The sequence below is a fragment of the Thamnophis sirtalis genome, unplaced genomic scaffold, assembly GCF_051295495.1.
Source record: "Thamnophis sirtalis isolate CommonGarterSnake01/CBP01778 unplaced genomic scaffold, rThaSir2_p1.2 scaffold_1, whole genome shotgun sequence".
In the NCBI taxonomy this organism is placed as follows: domain Eukaryota; kingdom Metazoa; phylum Chordata; class Lepidosauria; order Squamata; family Natricidae; genus Thamnophis; species Thamnophis sirtalis.
Window position 1 is genome coordinate 182006939 of NW_028261381.1, and position 24924 is coordinate 182031862.

Consider the following 24924-nt stretch of genomic DNA (forward strand, 5'->3'; position numbering starts at 1 on the left):
AAGGAGATTCGATCTACTAGGACAGGGATGGCAAACCTTTTCGGCACCAGAGGGGCCATCCATGCGCGTTCATGGGTCTGCGCTGGAGGACCGGAAATGCAAAGACCACCTGGCCGGTGAGCGCATGCCTGTTTTTTGGCCAGATTTGGATGGTTTTGGAGCTGTTTCCAGGCCATTTTGGGCTGTTTTTGGCCAGGTCATTTTCTGATGTTGATTTGATGTTGATTTTATTTATATTTTCTGGCCTGAAAGTGGCCCCAAAATAGCCTGGAAATGACTCAAAAATGGTCTGAAAACGGCCTGAAATTGACCTGGGGTTTTTGGCTGTTTTTCGGGCCATTTTCAGACCATTTGGGGGGACATTTTCACAGGCGAGGAAGACCAGCTGGAGACAGGGCATGTCCCTACAGAAAGGGCTCTGCGTGCCAGAGGACTCTCTGGGCCACTAGGACAAGGGTCCAGGGTTTTGGGTCCAACGTGGGAAAGGAGATTCAGGTCGGATGTGGGTGGACCAACTGAGCCTGCCAGCATCCCTGGAAGGAAGGCCAGGCCAGGCGAGCTACCCACCCAAAGGAGGAGACAGAGGAGACCGGCCTGTCACGCGGGTGGCTGGTCCCTTCTTCCCAGGGAGCCAATTTTTCTCCTCTGGTTACGTCTGAATCTGCACCCTGGACGGCCTCTTAGTCAGAGGAAACGCCTCGCAACGTGTGGATGGGACAGGGGAAGAAACAAAAAACACCGAGAGAAGCCCCTCGCATGCAGTGCTCCCCCAAAAATCCTCCAAATAGTTCAAAGAGCCTTCAGTAAGCACGGAGGCTCGAGCAGCCATCAAAACAAACCGCCTCTCCAAGCCACGATGACGTCTTCTTTGTGGCTTTGGGGCAGGCGGCAGGCAGCCTCCCTTCGGCATCCGATGGCCAGGCTCCAGGAGAAACGCTCTTGTTTACTTGCGAGCATCATGATTCAGCTCAGCCCACTCCCTCCCAGAGCTCAGCTGGCAGGAGAACAGCACTTCCCTTCCTTCCTTCCTTCCTTCCTTCCTTCCTTCCTTCCTTCCTTCCTTCCTTCCTTCCTTCCTTCCTTCCTTCCTTTCCTTCCTTCCTTCCTTCCCAGGTTTTCCTTAAAGGGGTTTTCTTAATAGATCAGAGGTTCTTTAAAAGTTCCAACTGCAAAATGGGCCTTTTTTAAAAAAAGAATTGTTAACTGGCTTAAAAAAAACCATGTGCCGTTTGAGATCTAGGCAAGGGATTTAGAGGAATGTCGAAATTACCCTCCAAAGTAATTTTTGTCCAACCAGGAAAACAGAAGCGAATGGTAGCTGTCCCGCTCTTGTGAACATGCCCCAAATAAATGGGGCAAAGACCAAAATTCTGCAGGCAAAACACACATACACAGTGCGCCTAACTGCCCAGCAGTAACTGCCTCCTGGCCAGAAGCTGTTGTGATTATTCAGAAAGCCAGGCCCCATCAGCTGTTTTCATCCTTCCTTCAAAAGCTGAACAGCAAATAATAATAATAATAATAATTAGCAGGAATCAGATTCGGTGGAATCAAGATCCTTTCTTGCAAGTGATGGTTTGCCAGCAAATATTCTAATTAGGGGTAAACAATGTTTTTACCTTGCCCAATGTTAGATTTTCAGTGCACCAAATATATTGGGGGGGGGGACCTAAATCCTCAAAGGAGCAACAGGGGAAAAGAGAGGAGAAAGATAGATAGATAGAGATGATAGAGATGATAGAGATGAGATAGATAGATAGATAGATGATAGATAGATAGATAGATAGATAGATAGATAGATAGATAGATAGATAGATATAGATAGATAGATAGATAGAGTGAATAGAGAGGTCTGCATATTAAGATGATGAGAAATAAACAGCAAGTGACCTAAAAGGAGATAATACAAATTCCAAGAGGCTCAACTGTTACAAAAAAAGGGGGGGGAAGGAGCTATCAAGTATCCGATTCTCGACAACTATTCCTCCGAACAACCTTCCCAGTGCAAGTTATGTACATGGCATGAAAAATATTGCTTCACACTCAATCCGAAGGGAAGGGGGAGAGGGAAGGGCAGGGACTATCTTGGGAAGGAAGCCACATGCAGACATGGAGTCTGGGAGATACATGAGGAAGCATTACCTATGGTGAAAAAAGGGAAACCCAGAAAAAGCCTTCGGCTGGTACTTTATATATTACATTTTCTTCGTTTCGTGACGGTGACCTCTCGGAGCCGGTCGGTTCTCAGGACGTGCACGCAGCTCCGATGGCGGCTCAGGAGAAGGCCCAGAGGTCATTGCGCAGACAGACTTCATTGTCCCAAACTGAAAGCAGGAGCGGGGGGGGGGGCAAGTGGGGAGAGATCCAAGTGAAAGAAGCGGGCTGGTCTGAGAGCAAAAAACGGGGAACGCTCTGCCCGCAGGCCCTCTTGCCCTTGAGAGCGGAAAGAGGAAGGCGAACAAGCCCTCCCAGAGCCATCAATGCGTTTCCAGGTGTGGGGTGTGCCGTGTGCACGCCCACGGGGAGAGACGCCCACCCACCAAGGGCTCCCTAGAAGCCAGGAAAGTGTGGATCCTCCTTGATTTAAGAGTTCTTCCGTGCCTGCAGAGCAGCCTGAATGGCGAGGAAACAATGACGTTCCCTTAGAAGCCCCTCAAGCTCCCATCCTTTCCCTTCTCCTAAATGAGGCAGGCACAGACACAAGGGAACGTTTCCTGGCTCCTCGAGGTGGGATTTCAAAGGAACTCACACATACCCCTCCCACCCCCCCCACCAGCCCACCCCCCAGCGTTACATTCATCACCAGTCACAGGGAAGGGGAGGTTAGCCCTCTTTTGGGAATGCTCTAAAACGGGAGGGGGGGAAGAGGGGTCAGCAAAGGGCAGGGGCTGAGGAAGTGCGCACGCAGCCAGCGTCTCCGGATGAAGGACAAACCGAGGAGAAGGACGGGCAGCGGCCGAGGGAGGTCACAGGTTCTGGCAGCACTGGAGTTTATTGGATTTCTGTCCGTCGGTGGTGGGAGGCACGCTGATGTCCACCACGTTGTTTCCCGGGGACTCGTCGTGGGCAGACCGGTCGGCAATCTGCTTCTGGGAGACGATGCGGTAGATTTCTGCAAAGGAGACCAGAGGGTGACTCTGATGGGCATATAGGTAGGTAGGTAGGTAGGTAGGTAGGTAGGTAGGTAGGTAGGTAGGTAGGTAGGTAGGTAGGTAGGTAGATAGATAGATAGATAGATAGATAGATAGATAGATAGATAGATAGATAGATAGATAGATAGATAGATAGATAGATAGATAGATGATATAGATGATAGATAGATGATAGATAGATATAGATGATAGATAAATAGATGATATAGATGATAGATGATAGATAGATGATGGATAGATGGATAGATGGATAGATAGACAGATAGATAGATAGACAGATAGATAGATAGATAGATAGATAGATGAATGATAGATAGATGATAGATAGATGATAGATAGATAGATAGATAGATAGATAGATAGATAGATAGATGGATGGATGGATGGATGGATGGATGGATGGATGGATGGATGGATGGATGGATGGAGGATGGATGGATGGATGGATGGATGGATAGATAGATAGATGATAGATAGATAGATAGATAGATAGATAGATAGATAGATAGATAGATATAGAGATATATACATACATACACACACACATACACATACACACATATATACAGGAACCATTTGCTCCGCTCAGGTGACCCTGAGGACACAGATAAGCCTCCAAGTGCTTCAAGGACCCCCTGAAAGGATGCAAATGACCAGCTGTCTGCAAGGAGTATCAATCCTTCCCTTCCCGCACCATCCAGCCAGAACTGAAGAAGCTTCTTGGGGGGGGAGAAGCGAAAAGTCTTCAAAAGAGGAAAGAAGAAAGTCCAGTTGCTTCCTGAAAAGGTTCCACCACAAAACCGCAGACGACAAAATCGTGGTCGACGAAAGCGCGTATGTGACATCATCACAGCGCGACGAAAAAGATCGAAAAATGTAAAAATAAAGCGAAAACCTTCCCCTAACCCCCCCAAACCTAACCCTAACCCTAACCCTTAACCTAACCCTAAACCTAACCCTTAACCTAACGCTAACCCTTAACCTAACGCTAAACGTAACCCTAACGCTCTAAACCTAACCCTAACCCTTAACCTAACCCTAACCCTAACCCTTAACCTAACGCTTACCTTTATGTGAATCGGCTTGCTGTAATTTAATTTTTATTTCAATTTTTCGATCTTTTTCGTCGCGTTGTGATGACGTCACATACACGATTTCGTCGACCGCGCTTTTGTGGAACGCGGTTTTGACGGGTCACGCCTGAAAAAGCCTCTTTGGGACAACTTAGTTAAAATATCCTTGAAAACAGCCCTGTTTTTAAACACACAGCATTTCTGAACAACAGCAAACCTCATCTCTACTGGAGACTATTCTAGTGGGTTTAATTCCCCTTTACCTCTCCGGGAGCGGAGAACAACATGTTTCCTCTCTAAATAATGGATGTCCAACCTTGGCCACCTGTGGACTTTGAACTCCCAGAATCTCACACACACACCCAGCCAACAGAGACCCTTGCCCTAGATGATCCAGTACGGAGATCTTCAAACTTGGCAACTTTTAAGACTTATGGACTTCAACAACTTCATAGCCGGCTGGGGAATTCTGGGAGTTGAAGTCCACAAGTCTTAAAGTTGCCAAGTTTGAAGACCTCCTGCAGGTAGCCCAGTGCCAAGCCATAAAGGACCTTAGGGCAGTGTTTCTCAACCTTGGCAACTTGAAGATGTCCGGACTTCAACTCCCAGAATCCCCCAGCCAGCGTTCGCTGGCTGGGGGATTCTGGGAGTTGAAGTCCGGACATCTTCAAGTTGCCAAGGTTGAGAAACACTGCCTTAGGGATTTTAAAAAAAACAAACCAGCTCTTGAAATTGCCCATGGAAACCAACGAGGGTGGGGCAAACAGTATTTTTTCTTCCCCGGAGGGAACTGGCTGCAGTTTCCAAGGGGACGTCGTAGGCAGCCTCAGGCAGAGTGGATTGTGGTTATCGAAAAGAGCAACAATGGCGTCGGAATGACCACATCTAAGTCCCTGAACCAGGTAAGGCTGCAGGGGGTACATCACTAACGATGGGCAGAGGCCCCTCTGCTTCCACCTGCTTCTGGAGAAGGAGCCCAAGCCCAAAGGCTGTCGTGCAAATTGCTCTCAGCTGCCAGGTGGGTGATAGCACGACTCCTCCCCAGTGGGAAATTACGAAGCCCCTGGATGGCAGGCAAGAAAGGATGAGGAGCGAACTCCCTTCAACCCTCTTTTCGCCACAGTCCAACCCCAAATGTGGGCATAGCCCATGCTCAGATTCACTTCTCTTCCTCTTTCAGCACTCTCCACTCTCCACCCAGAGCCAGACAATGAGACACTTAATAAATTATCACCACCACTGTTGACACTTGTATGTCGCAGAAAACCTCAGTTTAATGCGGGGATCGTAACAGACCTCTCAGAAACGAGGCCACCCACTGCTCGGGAGCTACTGAACCACGTGGCCCCTGTAAAACTAGGGAATTCCCAGCGCATCCTTTGGAAACCGCCGGGCCTTGGCTGCATTCTGGACCAGATGTAGCTTCCAAGTGGTCTCCGAGGGCAGCCCCATGTATGGTGCATCGTAACAGTCCACGTGAACAAGGCAACTAAGTTACCAAGGATTGTGAGAAGAGTGCTGTGGCCTCTCGGCCGCCGGTCCTTCCAGCAGCCGAATCAGAGGAGGAGGAGGGAGGAGGAGGAGGAGGAGGAGGAGGAGGAGGAGGAGTCAGGGTCAGCATCGGGGAAACCTGGGAGCTCCGAGGGGGAAGAGGGAATGGAGCTGTCAGAGAGAGAGAGACAGAGGTGGAGCCTGGGCCGTCCGTCAGAGCCTCTGATGGAGAGCCAAGAGCCCCCAGGTCTGGAGGTGGCTGATGAGGAAGAGGAGGAACAGCCGGGTCCAGTGCCTGACACACAGATGCTCAGAAGGCAGAGAGGAGAGGAGAGCAGTGGAAATCTATGGGCCGGTCCTTGGGACGGAAGAGCCACCACTGCTGGAGAAGCCCCACCCGAGCTCTGGCGGGGGGCAGAGATGAATAGATGGGGCACACCACCCTTCGTCTCCCGGCCGGAGAGACTTGTCTGCTGTGAGAGAGAAACTTTCTGCCAGGGCTGCCGGCACTTCTAATCAAGGAATCGTTGATTTAACTACAGAGGGCTTATTGTGTTTGGGAGCTGGGTCAGAACAGAGAGACTCTAAGCAGGAAGAACCCAAACTGCAAATAAAACAACCCAGAGTGAGGTTCACTGTTGCTAAGGTGGCCACCTACTCCCAGGCTGCCAGGCAGGATGCCACCTGAGGGCAGGTTGAAGCCTTCAAGGATGATGGGCCCCAGGGATCGCTCTGCCAACACAGCAACGGAGCCAAGCGGCGAAAGCAGGGAAGTTGCCGTAGCGCAAAGCTCTTGGCTCCCTCAAGCCCACAGCTTCAACCGCAGGATCTCACAGGTGTTTGCCTCCAGCGCAGGTGCCTCTGAACGCCATTCGGGCTTCTTGGATCTCTTCCCTGCCCCGGGCTTGGTGCTCCCAAGGGGAGTTTCCTTCTCAAGAGGGCAGCGCCACCATCTGGGCCCACCCAAGAAAAGGTGGAAGCCAGGGGCCCTAAGGATCTGGCTACCTGGGATTCAGGCTGGCGGGGAGGGGCAGGAGGATGGAACTGGTTTCAGAGACTGACTCCACTTTCCTGTGAGTGGTTCCCACACCTGCCTCAACAGCTGTACATAGAAAGCAGCAGTAACCCAAGGCAACGCTCTTCCCCCAACTCCAGGGGTGGGAGATTAATTTACCCAAGAAATTGGGGCTCTTAAGGAAGGTCCCTGGCCTCGAAAACTCTCTGCCCGCCCAAGAGGTACCACTTGAATCGCAATTACATGGCCAAAGGGATGTGGTCAATGGTTGTAAGAACGTTTTGTCCCTTTTTAAACACTGTTAGTAATAGCCATAGCACTTAGACTTATATACCGCTTCACAGTGCTTTCCAGCCCTCTCTAAGCAGTTTACAGAGTCAGCCTCTCGCCCCCAACAATCTGGCACTTTTAGCGACCTCAGGAGGATGGGAAGCTGAGTCAACCTGGGGCTGGTCAGGATCAAACTCCTGGCTGTGGGCAGAGTCACCTGCAATGCTGCATTCTAACCGCTGCGCCACCATGGCCCTTAATGTTGAACGGTCACTAAACAATTAGTCGTTAAGTCAAGGACTATCTGTATCCAATATTAAGATTCATTCTCCACTTCCATTCAACACAAGAGGCTCCTCTTTCTCCTCTTATACTAAATGGAGGGCTCATTTAATTTTGGAAAGTTTAGTAAGGCAAATCAATTCTACCCTTCAGGATCTAGTTTTCTACTTGCCATTTAGTTAGACCAGTGGCTGATCTTAAACATTTGCTGAATCCTATTTTATCCGACGGAAGAGAGAAAATTGTATATAATACGTGATGAGGCTAAACTTGGCAATGAAGCCCACTCTAGGCCTGGATACCCTTCAGGTTTCAATCGGGCAGCCCCTGCTTCAGAAGACCTCATTCCAAAAAGCCCACCCTACAAACCGCCACTCCGTTCCTTCCCTGTCAATCAACTGGGCCTTTGCCAGATGGAGATGAGTGACAGGGAACCACAACACACAACCACCAAATTCAAACGCCGGTGCCCAAGCAGGAGAGCAGCCACACCCGGAGGGAGGGCAAGGGGAGAGTTTGGGTCCCTTTACCTGTGAGGATGTTCTTGAAGGCCTCTTCTACATTTGTTGAGTCAAGTGCTGACGTTTCAATGAAGGAGAGATTGTTCTTTTCTGCAAGGCAAAAAAGAGTTAAAATATCATTTACAGTTTTAAGGACTGCTTTGGGCACAGTGGAGCACTCAAACGGGGGAAGGCCGGTTTCATGTGTAGCAGGATTTTTCCCTAAGCGACTGGTTAACAGAGGGGAAAATTAATACTAGTCTGGATTATACATAACCAACTCATGACCATCTGGGGTTTAGCACCTAGTCTGATGCCTCTCTTCCGATCCAGGAGAAGGGCCAGAGAGTCCTAGTTCTTCAGTTTTAAAACGAAGAAGAGTTGCTGTGGCATCCAAAAGTAGCAGGCTTTAATCGTGAACAACCAAGTTTAGTCTTGTTTTCAAACTAGCTTAGTTTTGCTAACTAAAAGGAAGAAAAATCAAGTCAAACGGGAACACGAGAAGCTTTGTATTTATTTAAAGGGGACTCCGGGTGGCCCGCAGTGTTTTAAAATCTTACAGCATAAAAATCCATGGAACCCCTCTCCCTCCATTTTAGCTCATGGAGCTCAGTGCGATTTGACACAGTGACGCTCAATCAGCTTCCTACGCTCTGCCCTTGGGACTCACAACTTAAACTACGATTATACTAAGTCTTGGCATAAAGATTGAGACTGAACTGGAGGCAAGAGCGTGTAACCCACTTGGTCCCACTGAGGCCATTGTAACTCTGAGGGACTGCAGAGTGTGATGCCGTCTCCCAGCCAGGGTCAACAGAAAAACGTACTCATTCTAAGATACATTCAGGCTTGGCAAGTTCGAAACAGCATTTTGTTGAAGCCTTTGGCTTCCCCCACCCGCCATCCTGGGCCCAACGTTTGGGAAGCCAGGCTCAGCCTGTCACAAGCCAGGACAAAGGGTGAGTAACACCTCCTTCAAAAACCTTGGCCTGGCTGGTAGCACCTCGTAAGGGCCCCTTTCCAGGGTTACAGGAGAAGAGGGTCAACGGTTTCAAAGGTGGGGCTCTATACCCCAATGGCAGATCAAGCGGCTCAACCATCTTCTAGGAGAAGGGAAACTCTGATTACAAACCTCCACTGCCTGGTGGCTATAGCCGCTACTGGAAAAAGCTTCAGGAGTTAACCTCCAGGCAAAATCCGGAGCCGGAGTCCCGGAAGCAGTTCGTGACTGTGTACAACCACGTTATGGTAACTCCTGTGACGTAGCTGGAACCCATCATATCGGCTCTGCCTTTCCATCCGACTATTTTAGCCACGAGAGATCTGCTGCTTGGGTAACAGTCTATCCTCCAAATTAATCTACTCAGGCCTCATGCTCTGGAGAGGACACTCCAGCTCTTTACCTCTTCCCAGAGCACGAGTCCATCGTCTTTTGAGACGGAAGGAAGCCAATGTTGGCTTCTCCAACTTCCTTAGAGTCTCTTCTCGTGATCATTCGTAGCTCAGTTCCCTTGTGCACGGGGACTGTTACAATGCATGGTACACGGGGCCGCCCTCGGAGACCCCATTGGAAGCTGCAACTGGTCCAGGACGCAGCAATGAGCCAAAGGATCCCTGGGGGATTCCCTGGTTTTCCAGCCTGGGCAGCCTGCTGCAGTGACTCCTGAACAGTGGATGCTGTTGTTCCCGAGAGGGACATATCCTTATTCTAGACTTTCCCTGCAGCAAACGCACTTTGGGTGTTTCAAAATCCCTGCAATGCTTCAGCAATTTGCACCAAAGCTTTTGTAAGGCATGCAACGGGGGTGGGGGGCCTTTTTTTCTTCCCTTCCCGAAATTCCCCAAAAACCTCTGAGCACATTTTGAGAGAGCAACCTGTCCTGCTTTGACATTATATTACGTTGACAGCAGCAAGACAATTGCGTGCCCCAAAATGGAGAGAGACTTCGATTCCCACCATGGACGAAGACCTCTGCAGGCTGATGGGAGTTGGCGGACGTGGCTAAAATCGATTATTTTGATCAAGGGAAAGAATGTGTGTTTTGGTTTCCACACGGAGACCAGAGTCCTTCTGAACTTCGTGCTTGCAGTGGAAAAGAAGGAAACTCTGAGTTTGGGTTTTAGCGATTAGACTGAAGGATCGTTATAGAAATGGCTCCTCTCCTTGATGATGATGGAGAACCAAAAAGCTCTGGTTTGATGCCAATGCCTTATTTTACCGCAACAGAGGGAGCCGGGAGTCAATGTTCCTCTTCCTTTTTCCCAACCCTACCTCGTTTTTCTCCCCCCCCTCCCCTTGAACTGCTTTCCTATTTACCTCCGTCCTTTGCATCTTATTTTATCTTGTAGCTCAATATGTCAAATTGCTACAGGCCAAAAGAAGTGCCCAGGGGCCAAACCTGCAAAAGCACGGGCCTCGTCCGTGGGCACGGCCCTCAGATGGCGCAGGTCGCTCTTGTTCCCCACCAACATGATGACAATGTTGTTGTCCGCGTGGTCCCGCAGCTCCTTCAGCCAGCGCTCCACGTTCTCGTAGGTCAGGTGCTTGGCAATGTCGTAAACCAGGAGGGCCCCCACGGCACCACGGTAGTAGCTGAAATTGTTTGAGAGAGCATTACGCCAACCGGAAGCCCAACCCCACCACGGCCTCTTGACCACAGCGCAAACCGCCAAGGGGCCCACTTAAGATCTTGCAGCCAAGAGCGTTCACCAAACGGGCGCCCTAAAATCTTGTCACAGCATGCACGGGTCATCCTCCACTTACAACCCTTGGTTTAGGGACGGTTACAACGGCGCCGGGAAAAAGTGACTTATGACTAGTTTTCACACTTATGACCATTGGAGCATCCCCAGGCCATACGATCAAAATCTGAATGCTTGGAAAATAGCAATAGCAATAGCAGTTAGACTTATATACCGCTTCATAGGGCTTTGCATCCCTCTCTAAGCAGGTTACAGAGTCAGCATATTGCCCCCAACAACAATCCACATCCTCATTTCACCCACCTCGGAAGGATGGAAGGCTGAGTCAACCTTGAGCCGGTGAGATTAGAACCGCTGCAGATAACAGTCAGCTGAAGTGGCCTGCAGTGCTGCACCCTAACCACTGCGCCACCTCGGCTCAGGTGACTGTGGCAATTTCCCAGGGTGATGCCTTCCCTTTTTGTGACCTTCTGGCATGCAAAGTCCACGGGGAAGCCGGATGCCCTTAACCACCGTGTTCACTAACTGAACTGTGGTGATTTACTTAACAACTGTGATAAGGAAGGTTGTAAAATGGGGCAAAATTCACTTAACCACTGTCGTGCTTCAGCAATGGAAATCTTGGGCTCCCTTATGGTCGTACACCGAGGACTACTTATAATGATCTTAACATCCCACCCACCCCTATTAGCCCCTTACTAGCCCTCTAGCCACGCTGCCTTTCAAGCCTTACGCAGAGGTGATGGCACGATAGCGCTCCTGGCCTGCCGTGTCCCAGATCTGGGCCTTTATCGTCTTCCCGTCCACCTGGATGCTTCTGGTGGCAAACTCCACCCCAATGGTGCTTTTGCTCTCCAGGTTGAATTCATTCCGTGTGAAGCGGGACAAGAGGTTACTCTTCCCCACGCCGGAGTCTCCGATCAGGACCACTACCAGGGCAGGAAAAGACAACACGTCATCAGTATTCATTCACTCATCACCTGGCAATGTGTGGAAGGAAGGAAGGGAGGGAGGGAGGGAGGGCAAAGGGCACCACTGGCAAATTGCACAGGGAGGGCAGTTGTGGTTAAGAGGAAGACTTTAAACTGTGGTTGAATGTCCTGCTTTTCTGCTTCCTCACATCCCCTTCAATGGCTGATTGCTACTTTTTCTATCCCACTTCTTCTCCGTGCCACCCCAAATTTCCTTCAGCCAAACTCAATTATTAGGGACTTCCGTTTTCTGTTCTTGGCCCCCTCGTACAGAAGTGATTTGTGGCTGCCGTTTTCCAGGAGGCTTCCAACTTTCCATCGCTCTGTATTTCTTGGTGGTCTCCCACCCAAATCCTAATCAGATCCAACTTTGTTTAGCCTCTTTGTAAAGATTTTCTGAGGTTACTAGATGCTTCTACGTACTTAGACTAGTTCTGTCAATGGAAACAGTTACGGAAACAAATTTCTAACCCCACAGTATCCTTAGAGCTACCTTATGCATTTGCCTCCCGATAAAAGACTTTTGTGCTACTTGGTATGCTGGGAGATCCGGTAAAAGCAGAAGAGACCGTTCAAGTCTAAAGGCCACAGACCACAAAGTATATCATCTTCAATTTCAAAATCCACTTTATCTGGACTATGAAGATAACAGAAACTCTTAAGAGTAAACAAAATGGCCTAAATGGCAGTGGAAACCTAAGCAATGCTTTCATCCATAAAACACAGACAGAATTAAAATGCTAAAGGTACTTAAGCAAAAATAAATATCTGGGAGTAGAAAACTCCCTCAACTTAAGCATAAGCATCAATGGCTAAGTCCAATGCAAATGTTTTTGAATAACTTATCACCCTTTATTATAAGTAACGACAGAGAACATACCAAAGACTGCTTCCTCCTCTTCTTTTCCCCAAACCTGGTGAGGTGGGTTTGGCTCTGAGGGAGCAACTGGCCCAAAGTCATCCAGCCGGCTTCCACGGCAAAAGCAGAACTAGAACTCACCGTCTCCTAGTTCCTAGCCTGGTGCTTTAACCATTAGACCCAGCTGGTACTCCTTGCGTTACACTGGCAACAGCCTGTACAGAAATCCCAGCTTAGCATACAATTAATTATGCCTCCTGAGTCCATTTATTAACGGAGCGGGTAAAAAGATTTACCTTCTCTGAGTTTTCATTTTCCTTTAGTTTCCAACTTTTACTCTCTGTACCCATCCTCACATTCTATTTGCTCTCTGCAAGTCTGTAGAGATTCTCCATTATCCGGGTGATGGTTGTCTAAAAAGGTGCTTTTTCAGAAGGCCACTGGACTTTCTTGGTTTTTTTCTTTTGGAGACGTTTCGCTTCTCATCTGAGAAGCTTCTTCAGCTCTGACTGGATGGTGTGGAATGGAAGGATTTATACTCCTTGTAGACAAGCTGGCCATTTGCATCCTTTTAGAGGGTTGTTGAAGCACTTGGGGGTTTAGCTGTGTCCTCAGAGTCACCTGAGTGGTCACCCGCTTTCCACAGTGACTTTCAACTGCTTAAACAAATAAGATAGCCCAGCCCTAAAGAGAAGCAAGCAGCAATATCCATCAGCCCCCCCCCCCCCTTCCCACCCTAAGAACTGATGAAGTTTCTTGGATGAGAAGCGAAAGGTTTTTTTTTTTTCTTCCTCAAAGAAAAAAAACACTCCAGTTGTCTTTTTAAAGAAAAAAGCAACTTGGGAGACGTGGGAGTGGGCTGCTCTTCAATTGTGGACTTCTTTCACAAGAATCAGCAAACATGCCTACAACACTGGGCTCCGTGGTCTCTTGATATTGGGGCTGTGGGAGAGTTTGTCTCTTTTTTATTTGCTGGATTTCATTACTAGCTTAAGTTACCTCTTCATGCTAACCAAGTTAGAGACCTGAGATCCAGGTCTCTAACCTGGATCTGAGATGGGTACTTGAGAGACCGCCTGCTGCCAATCACCTCCACTAGACCGATCAGATCCCACAGATTAGGCCTCCTCCGAATTCCATCCGCCGGCAAGTGCCGACTGGCGACTACCCAGAGGAGGGCCTTCTCTGTGGCTGCTCCGCCCCTCTGGAACGAACTCCCCATGGAGATTCGAACCCTCACCACCCTCCAGGCCTTCCGCAAAGCCCTTAAAACCTGGCTGTTCCGACAGGCCTGGGGCCTGTCTCGAATGGTATGACTGTTGTGTGTTTTTAAATTATGTATTGTTATGTCTCGTCTTTTATTTCTGTCTGTACCCCCCTTCCCTGATTTGAATTGTGAGCCGCCCTGAGTCCCCTTCGGGGGAAAAGGGCGGCATATAAATATAATAAAATCAATCAATCAAATCAATCAATCAATCCATCTATTATCCAGGTCAGTGTCACTTGACTGACAGTCCAGCTCTATGATGCTAATTGCAACTCAAATGTACCAATAAGGGAGAATATTTGCAGCTCAGGGTTGAAACGAGGGGTCCTTGGTGCTCTCTGAGCTCCCTTGTTTTCTTGCAGACGTTTCATTAGTTCGTTAGACCTAGTTAGAGTAATGAAATGTCTACAAGAAAACAAGCGAGCTCAGAGAGCAGCAAGGACCCCTCAACTCAAATCTGATTGGATTATTACTGCACCCCAATGCTGGTAGCCTCTGAATCTCTGGACCCCCAAATGCACTCACAGGAAAGAACCATCTTTTTTTCTCTGACAATCTCTCACCCCCTCCTTTAAGCCCAGCCAGCTCTAGCGTGAGCATCACATAAGCTTATCAATGGCTCTGTTCTGTTACACATCATGGGACACACACACACACACAGAGACAGAGAGAGAGAGAGAGAGAGAGCCAAGAAAGCAAGGGGACAACAAAGACCTACAGAACGAGTCCACCACATTTTTGACTCAGAAACACTCCTGAAAGAATACAGAAGAAGAAGGGCTGCAAGGGACCTGGGAGATCTTCTATCTAGTCCAAGCCCAAGACCATTCTAGCAAACAGCTGTCCAGGCTTCGCTTAAAAGGTGATGGAAACTCTCCATTTCTGGAAGCAAGCCCTTCTACTGGTTAAGGAAGAGGGGCTGCCCAGTATTATTCTTACATTTATAGGCCGCCCATCTCCCTATCAAGCCACTCTGAGGGGCTTCCAACGTCGTAAAATAGCAATATAACACCACCCGAACATTACACAACATTCAGATCACAGAAGGTTCAACATTAAAAAGGAGGATTGTCAGAGTTGGGTTTCCCGGTTCCATCACAAAACCGCGCTCGACTAAACCGCGCCCGACTAAACCGTGTCGCTGACGTCATCAACAGGGCGACAACAGCGCGGAGACAGAAGCACGCTGTAAACCTAAACCTAAAATTAACCCCTAAACCTAACCTCCCTAAACCTAATCCTAAACCTAACCCTAAACCTAACCCTAAACCTGACCCTAAACCTAACCCTAACCTTTAACCTAACCCTAAACCTAACCCTTACCTTAAGTTGAATCGGTTTGCTTTCAAAGCGCTATTTAAAGCGCCCTTCTTTCTCCGCGCTGGCTGTTGTCGCCCTGTTGATGACGTCAGCGACGCGGTTTAATCGGGCGCGGATTAGTCGAGCGCGGTTTTGACGGGTCACAGGGTTTCCCTTCATCAGCGGGGAGCACAGTAGGCACAACCCCCTCCCCCACAGAAGTCCATTCAGAAGAGCACCACCCATCTTCTGAAATGTAATAATACTAATAATTGTCCATGGAGATTGTCAGCCATCCAGGTCACGGTTGTCCCAAAGGTGTTTTTATTTTCCCAAGAGGCAACTGGACTTTCTTGTTTTATTCTTTTGAAGACGTTTAGCTTCTCCTCCGAAAAGCTTCTTCAGCTGATGAGAAGCGAAACGTCTTCAAAGAAAAGCCAGAAAGTCGAGTTGCCTCTTGAAAAACTACCTTTGGGACAAGACAAATAATTGTTAACAGTTGATATTTTTACAGTATTTTCATTCAAATTATGTACGCATGTTGCATAGCTCTATCCTTTTGAACACCCTAACCCACCCAGAGTTAACCGAGTTATTTTACCCGGTGGCAAGATGGGTGGCTAACAATTTTTTTAAAAATAAATAATAATTCATTATGTTCATTATTGCCACTGATTCCCAGCGATCCTGGGCAGATCTGACCCCTGTCTGACGGGCCAAAACTCAAAGAAAAATCCATTCAGAAGAACACCCATCGGTTTCTCAAATCCAATAGCACTAATAATTACTAATTTATACTTTTTACACTCTTTTATTCAAATTATATACGCATATTATATAGTTTTATCCTTTTGAACACCCTAAACCGCCCATAGTTAGAGAGTTATTTTATCCTCTGTGGCAAGATGGGTGGCTAACAAATTGAATAAAATAAATCATTCATTAGATCAGTGTTTCTCAACACTGGTTGAATGCTGGCTGGGGAATTCTGGGAGTTGAAGTCCGGACATCTTCAAGTTGCCAAGGTTGAGAAACACTGCATTAGATTCACCTTATCACCGATTCCCTGGCAGGTTTGATCCCCCATCCTGTGGGGCCAAAACCCAAAGGAAGACCCTCCTAAACATCCCCATCGGCTTCTCAAATCCAACAATGCTAATAATCATTAGCAGTATACTTTTTACACTCTTTTAAGTTTATTTTATTGTCACTGCATCTTGTACAATGAAATTAAATGCCCTCTTCAGTGCACATCATACCCAAGAAAACTATTAAAAAAAACCACACACACATCCTTCACCATTGAATTGAAAACCGATACTGCTTTAGTATTGCACTATACTTTATTTATAAAATATACGATTGTAGGAAGTTATCACCCAGCCCTTTCCCAGAAAAATGAAATATCCTAGGAAATATTGAAAAGGCAGAATATTTCTCTGGATTTGAAAAGGAAAAAACATGTTTTAAAAGAGAGAATAGCTCCCTGCAGCTTCCTGCCCATCCCCCTTTGTCAATGAGCCATTAAAGCCTGAGCTAGTCCACTTTACATAATAAAGACTTCTCCCCTTCTGCTCCAGAGTAATGGGATTAAGGCATGATAATATTGGCCCTTTACCCAACTGACCACATGGCATCTGAGAACTCAACCAAACCTGGATTCAAAACGCAGCCTAGAGAGTTCCCCCTGCATGGGCCCTATGGGAGTCTGACAACCAATCAGAATACAAGCTCAAGATCAAAGGCCAGAGAGGGCATAAAACCAGGGACTCGGCATCTCAGTCCTTCCTTCTCTTCTTCTCCACCAACATTGAAGCATGTGATCACCTTTTCTGTCCAGGGCTCAAGCCATGTGGTCCTGTCCACCAATAAACCATCTTTCCAAGCAGCCTCCATGTCTCCAGTGTCTTTTTCCCCACTTGGAGCCGAACCCAGAAGGACATTTCTTTCAACAATACTAAAGGTAAAGGTTCCCCTCGCACATAAGTGCTTGTCGTTTCTGACTCTAGGGGGCGGTGCTCACATCTGTTTCAAAGCCAAAGAGCCAGCGCAGTCCAAAGACGTCTCCGTGGTCATGTGGCCAGCATGACTGAACGCCAAAGGTGCACGGAACGCTGTTCCCACCAAAGGTGGTTCCTATTTTTCTACTTGCATTGTTTACGTGCTTCTGAACTGCTAGGTTGGCAGAAGCTGGGACGTCACGGGAGCTCCCTCTGTTACGCGGCGCTGGGGATTCGACCCGCCGAACTGCTGACCTTTCTGATCGACAAGCTCAGCACCTTAGCCACTGACCCACTGCCCTTATGATTAGTCCCCTTAATGATTAGCAGTGTACTTTTTACACTCTTTTAAGTTTAAGTTTACTTTATTGTCATTGCACCTCGTACGACGACATTAAATGCCCTCTTTAGTGCGCATCATACATAAGAAAACTATTAAAGAAATAAAACAAAAACACCCATCCTTCTTCCCCTTCCACACCTTTGAACTGAAACCCCTGGATACCGCATTACTATTGCACTACGCTTTATTCTGTTTATAAAATATACTACGCTATCCATTTTATTCTAATCATGTACACATTTTGTAGTTTCATTTTAAAAACATATTTTTATTAACATTTTAATATATTTTTTAATACAGCTACCTAACCCACAAATACAAACTTTACCCTCCTTATTACACCCGATCAATGGAAATAAAATCAATTCTTCACCCGATTCATGAGTGCCCCCTTTCCCCCCCCCCCAGCCACCCTGGGTGGGTTTGATCCCCCTCCCCACCTACCTCCCCCCCCCACTCTTGGGGCAAACCCAAAGGAAGAAGCTTATCCCCCCCCCCTTTATTTTTAACCAGGGCTGGATTGAAATGGCGCCCCTCACATTTCCCCTTATTTTGGGGGGTTATTTTAGAAGGGGGGGTGGTTGGTTGGAAAGGAGGGCACGGGGGGGGGAGGCAGGGGGCAGTCTTCATTCAAGAGACCCTTCGGCGGGGAGGGGGGTTTCCAACCGGCCCTTGCGGAGTGGGAAAAGAGGGTTTCTTTGAGGGGGGTCTTCCCTTCCTTTCAAGCCCCCCACCCTTCATTTCCTTCAGGCCTGAGCAGAGATGAGGAGGGGGGGTTCCAAAGGGCCCTTGTGGGGGGTGAGGGGGGGAAGGGCGACCCTCTCCCAAGAGGGGAAATGGGGTTTCTTTGAGGGGGGGGTTCCCTTCCTTTCAAGCCCCCCACCCTTCATTTCCTTCAGGCCTGAGGAGGGGCGAGGAGGGGGGTTTCCAACGGGCCCTTGTGGGGGGCGACCCTCTCCCAAGAGGGGAAATGGGGGGGGTTGAGGTGGGGTCTTCCCTTCAAGCCCCTCCCTCATTTCCTTCAGGCCTGAGGAGGGGGGTTTCCAACGGGCCCTTGTGGGGGGTGAGGGGGGGGAAGGGCGACCCTCTCCCAAGAGGGGAAATGGGTTTTTTTTTGAGGTGGGGTCTTCCCTTCAAGCCCCCCCCCTTCATTTCCTTCAGGCCTGAGGAGAGGCGGGGCGGGGTTCCCCTCAGGGCCCCTTCCAGGAGGGTCGTCTCCTCTTATCCCCCCAAAAGGCCCCCCTCCCTCGCTCGGTCTTCCCCGCCGCCGCCGCCGCCTCAGGCCCACCTTTGAAGAGATAGTCGTACTCGTCGTCGCGGGTGCCCATGGCGGCGCTGGGCCCGTCCCTCTCGAGGAGGAGGAGGAGGAGGAGGAAGAAGAGGAGGAGGACGAGGAGGAGGCAGGCAGGCCGAGCCGGGCGGGCCGAGCCGGAGCGATCCGCGCCAGCGCCGCCTGACAGGATTTTCCGCCGCCCCCCCTCAGGCAGGCAGGCAGGCAGGCGAAGGGCGGGGCCGGCGCGGAGGTGACGCCGCGCGAAGGACAGCCGGCTCCGCTTATCGCAAGGCGGCTCTCGCGCCCCCCCCCCGGGGAGGCGGGACAAAGCCGCGGCGGGCGCCGTCCAGTCCTCGAGCAGCGCGAGACGCGGCGGGGGCCAATCGGCGGGCCGCAAAGGGCGCGAGGGGGAGAGGAAGGCGGGGGGTGGGGTGGGGTGGAGCCAGCTCTCGAGAAGGGGGCGGGGCCTCAGGCCGTCTGCAGGTTCGGAAAGGGAATTTGTCCCGCCCCTTCCCCGCCTCCTCTTTAGCATTTCCAGAGAGAGAGAGAGAGAGAGAGAGAGAGAGAATGGATGGATGGATGGATCAATGCATGCATAACAGATGGATGACAGATGGATGGATGGGCGGACAGACAGATGGACCGATAACAGATGGATGGATAGATCAATATATGCATAACATATTGGATAGAGATAAATAGGACAGACAGTGAGATCGATACGACAGACAGAAATGGATGGATACTGTGTGTGTGTGTGTGTCTGTGTGTGTGTGTATGTATGTATGTATGTTGTATTTGTGCTGATAAATAAATAAAGGGAGACTAGTATAGATCTATTTCAAGCTATTTAGCTCTCATCAGCTAGCCATACCCTTACTGGGATTCGAACCTGTGCTGTATTGCATCAAATCCCAGTAAGGGTATGGCTAGCTGATGAGAGCTAAATAGCTTGAAATAGATCTATACTAGTCTCCCTTTATTTATTTATCAGCACAAATACAACACATATGTAACAAAAAGGCAACAGTAAAAATATTGGGTTTCTGCCTAGATGGTCTCTTGTGACGAGCCGAAGGACAGAGAATGGAAGTGTGACCTTCCATATATATATATATTAGATTTTATTTATTATTTATAGGCAGCCCTTTTCCCTGAGGGGACTCAGGGCGGCTTACAATTCACGGGAGGGGGAGTGCAAGACAAAACATAAGACAATACGTGAGTATATATATATAACAGATGATAGATAGATGGGATGGATAGATAGATACATAGATAGATAGATGATAGATAGATAGATAGATAGATAGATAGATAGATAGATAGATAGATAATATAGAGATAGGTGATAGATAGATATAGATAGATAAAATAGATAGAATAGATTATAGATTAAATAGATAGATAGATAGATAGATAGATAGATAGATAGATGATAGATAGATGATAGACAGACAGACAGACTGAGCTAAATGATAGGGATAGATAGATAGATAGATAGGTAGATACATACATACATACATACATACATACATACATACATACATACATACATACATACATACATACCAGGGCTGGGTTTCAACCGGTTCGCACCGGTCCCTGCGATCCGGTTGGTCACCGAACCCGGAAGTAAGTAAGTTCCGGGAACGGCGAAGCCCCCCCCCCCCCGCGCCCGCGCGCGCCCGCACACCCGCGCCCGCTCCTTACCCGTTTTTTTTGAATTTCGCGCTTTCCACGCATGCGCAGAACGCCTGCGCGATCCTCCAGGAGCAGCTGGAGCATCGCGCAGACGCTAATACGCATGCGCGCGCCGCGTGCGTGCGCGAGGACGCCGCGTGCGTGCGCGAGGACGCCGCCGGCCTCGTTCCAACCGATCCGGTTGGAACAGGGCGAGAAACCCACCCCTGATACATACATACAGATAAAATAGAGGATAGATTATAGATTAGATAAGATAGATAGAGATAGAGAGATAATATAGAGATAGGTGATAGATAGATATAGATAGATAAGATAGATAGGATAGATTATAGATTAAATAGATAGATAGATTAGATAGATATATAGATAGATAAGAGATAGATAAGACAAGATAGATAGATAGATACATACATACATACATGATAGATGATAGATTAGATTAGATAGATATAGATAAGATAGAGGATAGATTATAGATGAGATAAGATAGATAGGATAGATTATAGATTAGATAAAATACATCGATAGATAAGAGATAAATAAGCAGATAGATGATAGATGGATAGGATAAGATAGGATAGATAACATAGGGACGGAGACAAAGAGACATGACCAGGGGAAATCTGCAACAGTTGTAAGTGTGGAAACCAGCTGTAAGTCATTTTTTCCCCTGCCACTGTAACTTTAAACAGTCACTATACGAACAGTTCTAAGTTGAGGACTATCTGTATACTGCAATGGCTACATTTGCAATAGAAATGAGGATTGATGATCCAAATGGACAACACAGCCAACGATGCTGGGCAGCTCCCAAGTAAAACCATCCAGAATAAAGGCAAGAGGACAGAAGAAGAAGAGGAAGAAATGATGAGATGGGGCCAAAAAGGAACAGACCCACCCAACTGGGGGGAGGATTGCATGTGTTTTTTGCGGGGTGGGGGAAAGCCGGGTATTCCAGGCCTTGTGAAACCCCAGCAGGGTGGGGGCGGGGGCCATCCCATCCGGATCTTGGGACATTAACCACATTCAAGCCACAATCGCCTCCCTTGGATGCGTCCCAGAGTCGGACATCTGGAAGAGTTACAGACAATTGGTGCAAAGTTTAAGTATTTAAAGGTGGCTTCTGGATGCGGATATGGAAGCGGGAGGAAAGGGAGAATGTGTCCTTTCACTAGAATGCAATTCGTGTTTTTTTAACTTTCTTTTTAGTGTAATTGTAGTGGGTGCCTTTTGCTTCTCTGTCGACTTTCTTTGGGGTTTCAATCTTTTCAGAATGGAATGGAGAATAGAATAGAAATAATAGAAATAGAAATGAATAGAATCTATCATCTATCATCAGTGGTTCCCAAACTTGGCAACTTTAAGACTTGTGGACTTCAACACCCAGAATTCTCCAGCCAGCAGAGCTGATCCAGGGGTGGGTTCCTCCTGGTTCGCACCGGTTCACACGAACCAGTTCATCGATGAACCCGGAAGTAATTAACTGATCTATCTACACATACAGTATATACAGACAGACAGACAGACACACACACACACACACACACACACAGAGGTATAATAAAACATATGAAGAGCCGCTGCAGGCTGTGGGTTTGGCGAGTCTAGAGAAAAGGAGGACTAAGTGTGACATGTTACCACTACTCCAGTATTTGAGGGGCTGCCCCAAAGAAGAGGGGGAGGGCTCCACCTATTCTCCAAAGCGCCTGAAGGCAGGAATAGGAAGCAATGGATGGAAACTAATCAAAGAGGGAAACAACCTGGAATTAGGGAGAAACTTCCTAACAGGGGGAGCAGTGGAACAGCTTGCCACCGGAAGTCGTAGGTGCTCCATCACTGGATGTTTTTAAGAAGAGGCTAAGACAGTCACTTGTCTAAAATGGTATACGTTCTCCTGCTTGAGCAGGGGGCTGGACTAGAAGACCTCCAATATCCCTTCCAAATTCTCTTCCCTTCCATTAAATTTCAACTTTAATAAGATTTGTATGCCGCCCACTCCCATTGGGACTCTGGGCGGCTCACAACAAGTAAAAGCATTAAAAATATTTAAAAATACAGAATTAAAATCAATACAATATCCATTCCATCAAGTGGGGCTGGAAATTAATCAACAGCCCCAGGCCTGCCGGAACAGCCAGGTCTTGGTTGCTTTATGGAAGGCCGGGAGAGTGGTAAGGGTCCGGATCTCTGCAGGTAGCTCGTTCCACAAGGCCGGTGCAGCTACAGAGAAGGCCCTCCCACGGGGAGCCGCCAGCCGGCATTGTCCGGTCGACAGCACCCGGAGGAGCCCCAACCTGTGCGATCTTATTGGTCGTTGGGAGGTGAATGGCAGGAGGCGGTCTCTCAGGTACCCAGGTCCGATACCACGTAGAGCTTTAAAAGTAACGACTAGCACCTTGAAGCGCGTCCGGAGACCAATGGGGAGCCAGTGCAGCTCGCGGAGGATGGGTGTAACATGGGTGTATCTAGGTACACCCCTTATCGCTCGCGCGGCTGCATTCTGGACCAGCTAACATATACATACATACATACATACATACATACATACATACATACATACATACATGAGAGAGGGAGGGAGGGAGGGAGAGAGAGAGAGGGAGAGAGAACTGCACACCAAAACAACTAGACAGAAGGACATTTCCCCCCTCTGAACGCCATCACTCTGGTAAACAAATAATTCCCTCAACACTCTCAAATTATCTACTAAGACTCTATTACTCTATTCTTCTCTTCCTTCCAATTACCTACCTCCTTTTCTACTTATGACCATAACCTTTTTGCTTGCATCTTTATGATTTCTATTGTTTTATTTAGCTTCCTCATACGATTTGATGGCTGGTTAGTAACCTATGACTATCACTAAGTCTTGTATCTTATGATTCTTGATGAATGTATTTTATTTTTCTTTATGTAGACTGAGAGCACCTGCACCAAAGGCAGATTCCTTGTGGGTCCAGCCACAATTGGCCAATAAAGAATTCTGTTCTATATTCTAAAATCCCTTGACAAAAGGCCTCAAGTTCTGACAGGTCCACCAGGGGGAGCCATGGCATCCTTGATTCCAAGAAGAGAAGAGAGAAGAAAGAAGAGAAGAAAAGAGAGAAGAGAGAAGAGAAGAGAGAAGAAAGAAGAGAAGAGAAGAGAGAAGAAAGAAGAGAAAAGAGAAGAGAAGAGAGAAGAAAGAAGAGAAGAGAGAAGAAAGAAGGGAAAAGAGAAGAAAATAAACAGAAGTTCTGACAGGTCCACCAGGGGGAGCCATGGCATCCTTGATTCCAAGAAGAGAAGAGAAGAGAGAATAGAAGATAGAGAAGAAAGAAAGAGAGAAGAGATGAACAGAATTGGAAGGGACCATGGAGGTCTTCTAGTCCCACCCCCTGCTCAGGCAGGAAACCCTGCCTGTACCATTTCAGACAAATGGTTGTGCAAGTGTTGGACTATTCACAACTTCTGAAGGAAAGCTCTCCCACTGGTTAATCATTCTCAGTATCAGGAAATTTCTCCTTAATTAAGTTGCCAAGTTTGGGGACCCCTGGTATAAGGTCTCCTGCTTGGAGGCGGGGGGGGGGGTTTGTCCGGGTGCCTTTTGTCCCTGGTTCGTTTCCAGCCTCCGCTTCTTCTGTGGCCTTCAGCTGCTTCGGAGACAGTGGTGGGTTTCAAAAAATTTTCGAACCTACTCTGTGGGTGTGGCCTCCTTTGTGGGAGTGGCTTGCCGGCCATGTGACCTGGTGGGAGTGGCTTGCCGGCCATGTGTTCTCTCTCTCTCTATCTATCTATCTATCTCCCTTTCTTTCTTTCTTTCCTTCCTTTTGTCTCTCTGTCCCTTTTTCCTTTTTTTCTTTCATCTCTCTCACTTTTTCTTTCTTTTTTTCTTTTTTTCTTTCTTTCTTTCTTCCTTTCTTTCTCTTTCTCTCTCTCTGTGAGTGTGTCTGTAGGTGTGCATGTGGGTGTGTGGATGTCAGTGGTGGGTTTCAAAAAAGTTTGGAACCTCTTCTGTAGGTGTGGCCTGCTTTCTGGGTCCACTGGTGGAACCTCTTCTAACCGGTTCGGTAGATTTGACGAACCGGTTCTACCGAATAGGTGCGAACTGGTAGGAACCCACCTCTGTTCGGAGAATAGCTTGACTCCATCATCTTTAGGACAGCCCCTCAAATATTAAGAGACTGCTATCCTGTCTCCCCTAATTATTTTCATTAAACTAGAAGCCCAATTCCTGCAACTGTTCTTCATATGTTTTAGTCTCCAGCCCCCTAATCCTCTTTGTTGCTCTTCTCTGCACTCTTTCTAGAGTCTCCGCATCTTTTCTACATCGTGGTGACCAGAACTGAATGCAGGATTCCAAGTGTGGCCTTCCCAAGGCATCATAGCGTCCACAGCATTTGATTGACTCAGTCCAAAATAATTTGCAATTATTGTAGATTGTAGAAGTTTATTTATATGCCGCCCTTTTCCCTGGGGGGACTCAGGGCGGCTCACAACCCAAAAGGGGGAGGGGGAAGACAAACTTTTAACATATAAGACAATACATAATTAAAAACACAACATTCATACCATTCGGGCGGGTTACAGTCTTAGCCCCAGGCCTGACGGGATAGCCAGATTCTGAGGGCTGTGCGGAAGGTCTGGAGGGTGGTGAGGGTACGAATCTCCACGGGGAGATCGTTCCATAGGGTCGGAGCTGCCACCGAGAAGGCTCTCCTCCACGTGGTTGCCAGTCGG

At 48.1% G+C, this 24924-nt stretch overlaps 1 protein-coding gene across 1 annotated transcript; it reads right to left on the reverse strand.

Annotated features, from left to right (window-relative positions):
* Positions 1-2170: 2170 nt before the first annotated feature.
* Positions 2171-18725, reverse strand: RAB11B (RAB11B, member RAS oncogene family). The gene is made up of 5 exons (XM_087703404.1): positions 18514-18725; positions 11220-11415; positions 10183-10376; positions 7814-7894; positions 2171-3112 (listed from the first exon to the last, which is right to left on the reverse strand). Exons 1-5 carry the CDS (start codon positions 18551-18553, stop codon positions 2967-2969), a joined length of 657 nt encoding a protein of 218 aa, XP_087559530.1. The 5' UTR covers positions 18554-18725; the 3' UTR covers positions 2171-2966.
* Positions 18726-24924: the final 6199 nt, after the last annotated feature.